The sequence below is a fragment of the Xyrauchen texanus genome, chromosome 16 (genome assembly GCF_025860055.1).
Source record: "Xyrauchen texanus isolate HMW12.3.18 chromosome 16, RBS_HiC_50CHRs, whole genome shotgun sequence".
NCBI classification, from domain to species: Eukaryota; Metazoa; Chordata; class Actinopteri; order Cypriniformes; family Catostomidae; genus Xyrauchen; species Xyrauchen texanus.
In genome coordinates, this window is record NC_068291.1 from 5,788,397 (window position 1) to 5,800,467 (window position 12,071).

At 36.8% G+C, this 12,071-nt stretch overlaps 1 protein-coding gene across 3 annotated transcripts in view; it reads right to left on the reverse strand.

Moving 5' to 3' along the window:
- The window catches only part of ralgapa2 (Ral GTPase activating protein catalytic subunit alpha 2), a 268,297-nt gene extending 256,531 nt beyond the window's left edge, over positions 1–11,766 (reverse strand). For all 3 annotated transcript variants that reach the window (XM_052145011.1, XM_052145009.1, XM_052145010.1), the window contains exon 1: positions 11,565–11,766. In XM_052145011.1, the coding sequence (XP_052000971.1) occupies positions 11,565–11,670 (106 nt within the window). In that variant the 5' untranslated portion in view covers positions 11,671–11,766. The remainder of the gene's footprint in view (positions 1–11,564) is intronic.
- Between the last annotated feature and the right edge of the window lie 305 nt (positions 11,767–12,071).

The following is a 12,071-nucleotide window of genomic DNA, read 5'->3' on the forward strand; positions in this document are numbered from 1 at the left end:
CTACTTATAGGATGATTTGTCAGTCTGAGAGCGCCATTAAATTTTAGGGAATATTCTGAGTTCAATACAAGTTAAGCTCTATCGACAGCATTTGTGGCATAATATTGATTACTACAAAAACATACTTTAGACTTGTACCTTGTTTATTTAAAAAATGTTACAGTCAAAAGCAGTTATAATGGAGGTGAACAGGGCCAGTCCATTAACATTAAAATACAGTTTCAGAAGTATAGCCACAAGACGTAAACATTAGGCTATATGTGTTAACATATCTCTAAGTATTAAACCATATTTAACTTGACACAGTGACAAACATTTTTAAATGTATGACACAACGCACCCGAGACGCTACACAAGCATGTCTAACGCAGGTGTGCATTGACGGGTCGTTAAACAAGCCCTCATAATAAATCTCGAACTGATTGCAAAATGGATTGCTGTGAACTGCATGCGGATGATTGGCTTATGAACAATAATATGATAGTAAACAATACATTGTATACTAAAGCTGCTTTTTTGTATTGTCTTATCAATGATTAACTCTTCTGATACAAGAATGTAATGCATTTTGATTATCTGAATAAAAGTGGGTACACCCCTTACATTTTTGCAAATATTTGATTATATCTTTTCATGTGACAACACTGAAGAAATGACACTTTGCTACAATGTAAAGTAGTGAGTGTACAGCTTGTATAACAGTGTAAATTTGCTGTCCCCTCAAAATAACTCAACACACAGCCATTAATGTCTAAACCGCTGGCAACAAAAGGGAGTACACCCCTAAGTGAAAATGTCCAAATGGGCCCAATTAGCCATTTTCCCTCCCTGGTGTCATGTGACTCATTAGTGTTACAAGGTCTCAGGTGTGAATGGGGAGCAGGTGTGTTAAATTTGGTGTCATCACTCACACTCCCTCATACTGGTCACTGGAAATTCAACATGGCACCTCATGGCAAAGAACTCTATGAGGATCTGAATAAAAGAATTGTTGCTCTACATAAAGATGGCCTAGGCTATAAGAAGTTTGCCAAGACCCTGACACTGAGCTGCAGCACGTTGGCCAAGACCATACAGCGGTTTAACAGGACAAGTTCCACTCAGAACAGGCCTAAGAAGTTGAGGGCACGTGCTCAGCGTCATATCCAGAGGTTGTCTTTGGAAAATAGACCTATGAGTGCTGCCAGCATTGCTGCAGAGGTTGAAGGGGGGTCAGTGCTCAGACCATACGCCGCACACTGCATCAAATTGGTCTGCATGGCTGTCATCCCAGAAGGAAGCCTCTTCTAAAGATGATGCACAAGAAAGCCCGCAAACAGTTTCTGAAGACAAGCCAACTAAGGACATGAATTAGGCCTACTGGAACCATGTCCTGTGGTCTGATGAGACCAAGATTAACTTATTTGGTTCAGATGGTGTCAAGCGTGTGTGGCTGCAACCAGGTGAGGAGTACAAATTCAAGTGTGTCTTGCCTACAGTCAAGCATGGTGGTGGGAGTGTCATGGTCTGGGGCTGCATGAGTGCTGCCGGCAGTGGGGAGCTACAGTTCATTGAGGGAACCATGAATGCCAACATGTACTGTGACATACTGAAGCAGAGCATGAACCCTCCCTTCGGAGACTGGGCTGCAGGGCAGTATTCCAGCATGATAACGAACCCAAACACACCTCCAAGATGACCACTGTCTTTCTAAAGAAGGTGAAGGACTGGCCAAGCATGCCTCCAGACCTAAACCCTATTGAGCATCCTCAAACTGAAAGTGGAGTTTTTTTTTTTTATTATATTATTACTAATATATATATATATATATATATCCTTAGTATTTCTTAACGGATACCGGATGGCCCAGACACTGAGACTACAAGAGATGCCACCAGATGCAGTTTACTGTGCTACTCCAATCCCAATCAATATTTAACAGGAGGGAAAATAATGTGGAACACAATATGGGACTTTTAATTATAAAGAAGCCCGATATACACTTGGGACTATTATTTTGAAATGTCTGAACACCCCAATGTGAGGACACTGATGGCTGATTCACTGAGAAATTGAATCCGATTCAAACTGCTAACCTGAGCTCCTGAATTCAAACCCTCAGTTCTTTTCGGGTGATTCATGAACAAGAACCTGTTCAAAAGAGTAATTTGTTCATGACTCTCTCACACTGGGTTTGTTGTTATGTGCGGTGCAGCGAGCTTGTCATCACAACAGAAAGGGTGAAAAGTGGCACGAGACACACTGGTGGTGCATGCTCTAAAGATGCATTCACTAACTCACAAGATGATATCTGACGAAACCGCATATGAACACACACAACCCCACTGTCGCCAATGGCAACTAGATGTTAAATTATAGTTGCAATCAATTCTTTTGTTCGCATTTGTGACCGTTTTATTCGCAGTCTGGAGCCATGCGATTACGTCACATTCTGGTTAGTGCAGATTTACAGGCTTTTTATTAACAAGTCAATTCACATTGGATTAATATTACCAGGAGTTATTTTTACAGTCCGTCTTATAGTATTGATAAAATATTTAAAGGTAAAACACGCTGAAAAAGTCCTGGAAAATTAGTTACATGACCGATTCACATGGGACTGAGAACTGCGAAGCTCTTGTATTTATTACATTACTACCCCCATCCCCATATAAAACTTCCCATCCGAATAGGGCTTAATACTTCTGCTACTACTAATAAATCAATAGTAATTGTATAATATTTAAGAAATCTCTCACACCTATGATGCCCTGATATGCAGCACTTTATTTGACAAAAATAACTCAAATGTTGTATTTTGGATTGTGCTGTGAGGTTCTAAATAACACCACCTCAGTATTATGTTGAAAATGTATTATTCTATATTCATTTGATTAATTTTTATTAAATGAACTTTAGACACAATTTTGATGCTAACATTGAAATAAACTGTTGATATGGATTTCAGAAAAAAAAAAAAAAAAAAAGAAAACATAAAAACAGGTAATCAGTATCGGCGAGTACTGAAAAAGGAAATATTGTTACTCATTCTCCAAAAAATGGTATAGGGTCATCCCTAGTTAGCAGTAAATCTATGAGCCGGCTCTTTTTAGTGAATCAAAAAGACTTATGAATGAGTTGGAGCTGACTGAATTAATTGATTCACTCCAAATAAACCAAGATCTGTTACTGTGTTATGTGTACTTAAGGTTCATGAGAGCTACTTACTGGCCGTTCATATGACAACATGTAGTTTAAAATACTAATTTTGTTTTGTTGTAATATGTGAATAATCTGAAAAATAATTTTAAAATGGACTTTCTGCAATTACATATTTTATAATTAATAAAACAATACAATTATTTAAAAAGGCAGTTCACTTTTAAACATGATTACAGCATTATTAATTTGTAAAATCCACTTGTAAATAAATAATAATAAAAATGGCCGGTAAGAAATCTAACTGGCTGGTAAATGTTTTCATCTACCAGCCACCTTAGTTAAAAAGTTAATTTCGGACACTGGCTGAGGGGGTTGGACAGGAGGTACAGACAGGCTGTGTGTAATCAGGTGCTGCTGGAATTACCAAACTCAACCATGCATGTCCAGCGAATTCATACACAGCAGCTCTCTGATTCTAACCCACAGACTAAACACAGCTGCAGAAGAAAACCTGACTCTACATTGTCAAAGACTCAAAACAACAAAAATGTCAATGTACTACTAATTCAATCAATAGTGTGTGCGGTCAACACAAGCACACCAACAAATAGGGACTACAAAAGTATTGCACCACCAAATGAAACTGCCAAAACAATGATTGTTTCCAAGCATAATGAACCCCACAGAAGCCATGTACTTTCATTATTTTTCCTGTATTGCTTTCTTGAGATCACAACTCATGTTATGGCCTCTAAGGGCTTCTGTATGTTTGGAAACAAACATTAGTGGCGTTTGCTAAGGCAAGCATCACTATGGGGTTATTCCATATCAAATCAATCATTTCAGAAATGCCACTGGCAGCAATTTTGAATTTTGTTAATACTTTTTCTAAAGGAAGATAAAAATAAATGATGAAAGCCAAAATATTAAATGCCATGGATCAACATTATAGTTTTTTTTGTATTCATCATTTTGTGGCTGAATACGAAAGGAGGCACCTCAGAAAGATCATTTTGCAAGATTTCTGGCCATAATGTCAGATGGGTCAACTGATGCCTCTGTCAAAGAGGAAAAGATGTGAAGCTGTGCAAAGCTGGAACTTGTGAAATTTGCAGGCATTAAAGATAAAAGGCTGATGCAGAGCACACAACAGATGCTAATAATTCAATAATGGCCTCTGTGGTTAATTCTAATCAGTGGACAGAGAATTTGGTTGGATGTGCTACCGATGGTGCAGCAGTAATGACTGGCGCATGAACAAGGCTTAGCGGGGAAGAGTCATACATCTTGGGGGTCCACTGCATAGCCCATCTTCTGGAGCTCACATTCCAGGATACCATCATAAGGAACAACTACTACACCAGAGTTGACGAGCTCCTGAAATGCTTGTACAACTTTTACCACACCAACACTCAGGGTAAACCTGGGCAAACCTGATTAGCAGCTACAGTACCAAGCCATCAATATGAAACCACTGATTCCCACCAGAATTGGAGGAACTAGATATATTTCCCATTTTGTGCAAGCCCTTGGCCATTTCCTGAGGGGATATCCAGGCATCATGGAACACCTTGAGCAGGTATATATATATCCTAAGCTTCTTTATATATTCCATTTCACATTATGTAAAGGCTACAAGTACAGCTGTACCTAATCATTAACAAAACACAAAGTAGCTTTTCTCCAAACTTTGTCTTTATAATTTTAATAAAAATGTTTTAAGATTCAGTGACCTGATGCCCTGGATATCTGTGGAGTCCAACAGAGCAAAGCCAGGCACTATGACTGCACTGCTAGGGATAGTGGTGTTGTAAAATTCAGTGGATTTCTCCGGCACACTCACAAATCTGTTTTCTGAGTCTTTCCAAACATCCACCATTACCACGGCAGAAGTAAAGAAAGCATTGCATTCTACCCAGGCTGTTCTTCAGTCCGGCAAATACAGGTTAGTTAAGATGTTTTAATGGTATACTGTTCATGCTCAAGATTTGTAAATCATCAGTGTAGGTTTAAACAAATTATCTTTCTCACGAGTAACAAAGTAGGGCAAATGAAGAATTCAACAATGGGGAGCACTTTGCAGGCGTCACACTTTGCAGGCGTCACGCAGTGACAGCAAGGCTTTCATTTAATCGAAGGAGAAGCTGCTTGGCAGACAGAGAGCATTTAACTTATGCCAATATAGGAGCAATTTAACACAGCATAAAGTTACTGTTTTTGTTGGCATCAGCAACTTGGCAAAAGGCTTAAAAACGGCCAGCTCCTTTAGTAGGCAAAAGGACACTGGTGAAGGTTTTGCTCAGGCAGGTTTTTCTGTGTGTGATTCATTAACTCAGCTAAACTTCAAATGACAATCACTCCACACACACTAATGTAAAATCATATTCAATAATAATACAAGCAACCAACTAAACAAACAAAAATGAACAACAGAAGAGAGATAGAAACACACTGGTAACAGGCATTTAATAAATTAAGTGTGGCCCTTCTCTCCAGCTCCCATCACTCATCCTCACTTCCTGTCCACACAGGAAGCAGCCTTTGAAAGGAAATCCTTCCTCTAATGAAAACACTGCACAATGTCACACAGCTGGGTGAGAGTACATAGAGATCCTAATAACATCTGCTTGCGAAACAGACCAGTTTTTATCTAGCTCCTACCATACACCAGGGAAGTCACAGACAGGCTTCTTTGGCCTGTGACCTCTACTTACTTGTCGTGACATTGAACCAGATATGAGTCAGCAAGAAAGGCATTGATAAAGTATTCACAAAAAGCCTGAACTCTGTAAGACTCTGAGTGAAATATGATTTTATAATGAAAGATTAAAATACAGTACCTTGCAGTAAGGCTGCACGTAATATAGTGAATTCATCAAAATAACGCAAATGTACATGTCGCAAGGGCTAACGATAACGGAATGATTTTAATACATTAAAAAGTAACATTCATGGCGAATCAGACAACATAAATGGAAAAAAACAAAAACAGACTGGGCCCATGATTGTCGCTTGGTGTGTGTACGTTAAGTGTGCATAGATGCTGATCCCATGAGTGCTATGGGGCTCAAGAATCTGGCAACCATACACGCCTTGCTTTCTCCTTTGAACAAACTTAGCGATCTGTAGTGCAATATTCTGCTCAAGGAAAAGTGTTATACAGCTACTCCATTCTTGAGGCTGCTTGTGATGTATGGTGCTACTAATTTTGCAGGTAAACCTTCTCAGTGATTAAATTAAATATAAAAGTAGATCTCGGCATTATTGACATTCAAGCAAAAGCAAGCCAGAGACAAATATGTATATGTATTTTTTATTTGTGCCTTCGCACCTGTATGTGAATCTAACTCTTGTGATAATAATTTATCATAGTCATGCAGCCAGTGTTATTCAGTTGTGTGCTAAAGTCAAACGTTGACATCAACAACAAAAATAATGTCACTTGATGCATGTCCTTGTACTGGAAAACCATGAATACAACTATGCAACATAAAAGGAAATGGAACCCAGGATACATTAAACACAGGTTATGTTTTAACTATGGTGGGTCGCCACTTGATTTCTAATGTAAAAACCGTCCTGAAGCAAAACCAGTTGAGAAGCACGGAGTTAAAGGTACTAGTGTTGTCAAAAGTACCGGTACTTCCATACCAAGTCGATCCTAAAATAAAGAAGATGTACCGTACCAGTGTTTCTGACGTACCGGTAGTACCGAATCTATCCGGTACCAGCTGAAAAGTATGACTGAAACACAACAGCTTTAAAATGCTCACAGGCTCGTGTATTTTGAATGTGTACTCTGTTACTTCTTGTACACTGAAACAGACAATTAATCAAATTAAAATCGTGGCATGCCCTAGAATGATTTATTAAACCGATAAAGGCTGCAATCTTACTGTGGAAGTGATGTGTACATTAAATAAATCCAACCTCTCATCCACTAGAACCTCCACAAACATTGAGAATCATTCACATTGTATGAGATGACAAAGCAGAGTACTTATCTATTGTGAATCATGTAAAATATATATTTATATAATTAAAATCACAGCATCTGCACTCAAATCTCAGCTCCACTTTATTTATATCGCATTTAAAACAACAGTTAACCAAAGTGCGTCACAGTAATACAATTTAAAACATAACAACAATTCAAAATGACCACATACACAAACACCAGTAATCAAAAATACAAACACTCCAAAACTGTGTCCTACACTCCATTCGTCAGACTTGAAGGCCAGTATAAAAAGATGAGATTTTATACATGACTTAAAAGTCTTCAATGATCACACTGTGCAGTGTCACAAACGGTTTATCCAGAAAAGTAAAGCATCCGGCAAAAAACACGATTCAAAATAAAATCTAGATGCCTGAAATTGAATAAAAATACATTACAACTCTATAGTAAAATTGTATATTCTATATAATAATAATAATAATAATAAAATTATAATAATAATAATAATTAAAGTATCACAAGCAAGACATCTGTTGAATAAAATTTTGGCAAAAAAAAAAAAAAAGCAATGACTTCATAAAAAGTTTTATGTTCACTTGTTAAAAGTTAGACACCATTTTGATGATGAAATTAAACTTTTAAAAAATGTTCTGGAAAGTTCTGGAAAATAATAATAATTATTAAACTATAATTATTAAAATAATTAAAAAAAACTATTATCATATTTTTGCTGTGGTATCGAAATTGGTATCGAGAACCGTGAAATTTAACTGGTATCGGTACAGACTACTGAAATTTTGGTACCGTGACAACACTAAAAGGTACAGACAGGAGCCGTCTACAGTATATGTTCATTATTAAAAATCATAGGACATTACTTTAAAAGCTCACCCAGCTGATGTTATTTTTCATTTAGTAGTTCATTTAACTCTTTCCCCGCCAGCGTTTTTAAAAAAAGTTGCCAGCCACCGCCAGGGTTTTTGACGATTTTCGCTAAATTTTAATGGCCCGCAGAATATTTTCTTCCATGAATATATGAAGATGCTATATATCAAAATAAAGATCTGAGCCTCTGCTTTTAGGCAAAAAACGATTTTATTTTATCTTCATTTGTTCTTTTTTTATTGCCACTTGAACAGAGGTAGGTTTTGTCAAAAACAACATTTCGGACAAAAAGCTGAGAAAAAGGCATTTTTATCAAACAAGTGCTTTAGTATTAGTATGGTGTTCCACTTCACGTTTGAGACGATCGCAGTCTGTTTCTTTGATCAAAGAGTTGCGTACTCTTTCAAAACATGCGTCGTGGTCTTCCTTACCAGTATACCACCTAAACGCGGATACCCGGAAAATTCCGTGTTTGGCGGGGAAGCGTTTTTTCATAAAACCCGGAAAATTCCGTGTTTGGCGGGGAAAGAGTTAACATGTAAACTAACATGCTTTAGTTATATAACATGTTATATAATTTTTATCATGTTTATGATTTGATTTATTATTATAATTCTGTTAGCTTTCTTATTTTTTCTATTTATTTTATTTTCAAAAGGGAGACTTTTTTTTTTACACATACTTCAATAAAATAAATGGTTTCAAGTTTCAATTATAATAAAGTGCTTGCTCAAAAATAAATAACCCTTCTGTTTTCACTGATAAAAGAAATTGTGTAATACCGTATACCGTGAACTTTTCTGAGACTGTTATCATACCGTGAAAATCTCATACCGTTGCAACCCTAGTGTGCAGATAATAATGAGACCAGATGCCGGTATACAAACTCAAACTTAGCTTGTTTATTGACTTCTGTGGATATGTTAGATATACTGTATCAAAGGATGGGTTTCAAATAATGGATTGTCCCATGAAATCATTCCTCTCAATGTCCACGGCAAGTGCTTATGGACAACATTGAACTAATTACGAAATAAACAAACTTTCATATTCATATGATAAAAAAAGAAATTATAATAAGAATTATATATATACCTGCTCCATAGCAAATGGTATAGCTGTGTACTATAGACAGTCTATATGCAATATGGAACAAATGTGAATTTTTTATTTCAATATATTTGTTTATTTAGCGGTGGGGGTTCCGAATGTTCCGTGAACTGATGACGACATCATAGAACAACCTTATTGCATATGGTATCATCCAACAACTTTAAAACTTTATTACAGTAACGCATCATTACTGGTTATAAAATCACTGTCCTGAGAATTTAACATGTTGATTTAGTGTGATTAATTAGGCTATATTAATAAAATGATGTGTTCGAAAAACTAAAATAACTAAATTAATCATCCCTACAGACCCATGTACATTTTATAATAAAATTTTTGTTCCTACCATTAGAGGAATTCAAGGTTGAAGTACATGCAACTAAGTGTTTTTACGAGCAGTGTCAGCAGGGGGCAGTCAGCGTGCCTCAACAAACCTCACAAGCAGCGCAGCCATAGAATGAGAGCTTCTTGACAGCTGGATGGAGAACAATATAATGCAGGGACCTCAAGACACGATTTTATCTACTTAACTTGACACAGCCCCCTAAAAACAGGCCGTTTATGGCAATGAAGAACAGTGAGACAAAATCATATGCCTGACTATATATACATAGACGACAACTAAAAATAGTACAGACGGAATGCAAGAACACATCCTGTGAGAACAGGACAGATTGATGAATTTAGTTGCAAAATGGATTGCTGTCAACTGTAGCCTTTTGTATTATTATGAATGTATTATTATTATACAGAATTATCTTTATTTGGGGGTCTTTCTCAGCAAATATTGATATATGTGATTCATCACAATTCATTTGATTAATTAATTGACATGTCAGGTAATTAAAAAAAAACATTATTAAAAATAGCGATTGACTGCCCTAATTAAAATACCTTATAAACCAGATTGGTTCATCAAATCAAAGTGAAATCACTTATTGCAACATTTAGATTTTCTATTAAACCAACAAATCTGTCATTTAGATGCTTTTTGCCAATGCAACTTATTACAGGTTCAGTCCTTCTGCAGTAACTTGTGCCTTCATCAAGAACACATTTGTGATCATGGATGAACCCTTTGCAGGGTTTGAACCTACAAACTTTCACAAACCAGACTAAGTCTATAACATCTGGGCTTCACCAAACTGAAGCACCCCCAGATCATCACTGATCCTCCACCTGGTCGTCTAATGGTTAGACAGAGAACTAGAGAGGCCTTTAAGCCACAGTGTCTCGCACACACTGTGAAATTTGTTGGAGGGTCAGTGATGATCTGGGGGTGCTTCAACAAGGCTGGAATCGGGCAGATTGGTCTTTGTGAAGGACGCATGAATCAAACCATGTACAAGGTTACCCTGGAAGATATGTGTATATATATATATGTATATATATATATATATATATATATATATATATATATATGATCCATTATCTATATCTTTTAGGGATATATATATATTATATGAGGGATGCACCAATGTATCGGCCAAACATCGATATTCGCCTCGTTGACTGACATCGGCCTATCGGCAAATACAATGTCATTCACCGATGGCAGTGGCCGATATTTATCTGTTATTTGTAGTCGACTTGGACAACAGTTACCTACCAAGCTGCAGTTTCAGAGAAGATCCAACATACTATAATACCACCCACAGTATGACGTAAGCGGGCAAGGGATGCCGTGCGCACGTGTGGTTTGTTTTCAAATAAGTGCGAGAAAATGTCGGTGATGTGGGAGTATTTTACGGTCCGGTCTGTGATTTAGTGGAAGATTCTGCTGTATAGCAGGTGTATAGCACACTAAAAAGGCTCTTGAAAAATTTATTTCACAAAAAGAATCTTTGTTATTTGAAAGAAGGTTATATTAAACGTTGTTTCATAAATTTGTATGATTGAATTTGTGCTCATACAAAGATAGTGTAATGCAGGGCTGAAGACTTAAAAAACAACTCATTTATTTTTTATAATGAAGATTTCTTTGTTTCACTGGCACAAAAGTGGGATTACATAACAGCAAAAACAAAACAAAAACAAAAATCGGTATCGGCCAAATATTTATTTTAAACATCGGTATCAGCCCAGAATTTCACAATCGGTGCATCCCTAATAAATAAATATATATGATACTATACATTATATTTTATTTATGTATAAACAATATAGCATACATACATACATGTATATCTAAACAATATATCATCATTAAATATCCTGGAGAAATTGACTCATATCAGTCTGTCAAGTCTGTTGTTGATGTAGCACAATAAGCTAGCTAACGCTAACCATTTAAACACACGTTTCGATCACAAACAGCACAACACACATATTACAGCCCCATTTTAACACTCTCTGAACATTTTTGAGACATTTAAAGCCCACAAACAGCTGATTATATGAGGATAACCCCTTCCTGAAGGGAATATGTGTATGAATGTTTTTGTCCTGTCAGAGTCTCACTCACCTAACAGCGCGCGCAGATGCTTCAGACGAGTGAAAACATCCTTCTTTGGGTCCAGAACTTTCTGTGTAGATTTCTTGACGTCTCCATAACCCCTTCGAGTGAACATTCCGCTGTAAAAGGCGATTTTGAAGCCGGGTTTACCTTCCTTTTACCATTCAGACCTGTGTGCCTGTGTATTTATGTGAAAACAGCAGCTGCTGCCAGCCTGACTGACTAACTGACTGACTGACCAACAGGGCGCCAGATCCACTGTTAATATCCTCCCCTGCGTGCACAACATTGCAGATTTAGCCAGTGTTAGCAAATACTGGATGTACACGTGTAGTCTCTCCCTTTTTAAGCTGTTAATAAAATAAACATTACAAAAATAAAATGGTGTAAAATTTTTGCGAAATAACATGAAGCAAAGATGCGAGAAATGTATAATACATATATAATTTCGGTCTTCATGTAAGGATGGTTATTTCTTGACAATAAATGATTTAATTAATTTAATTAATAAGCTGT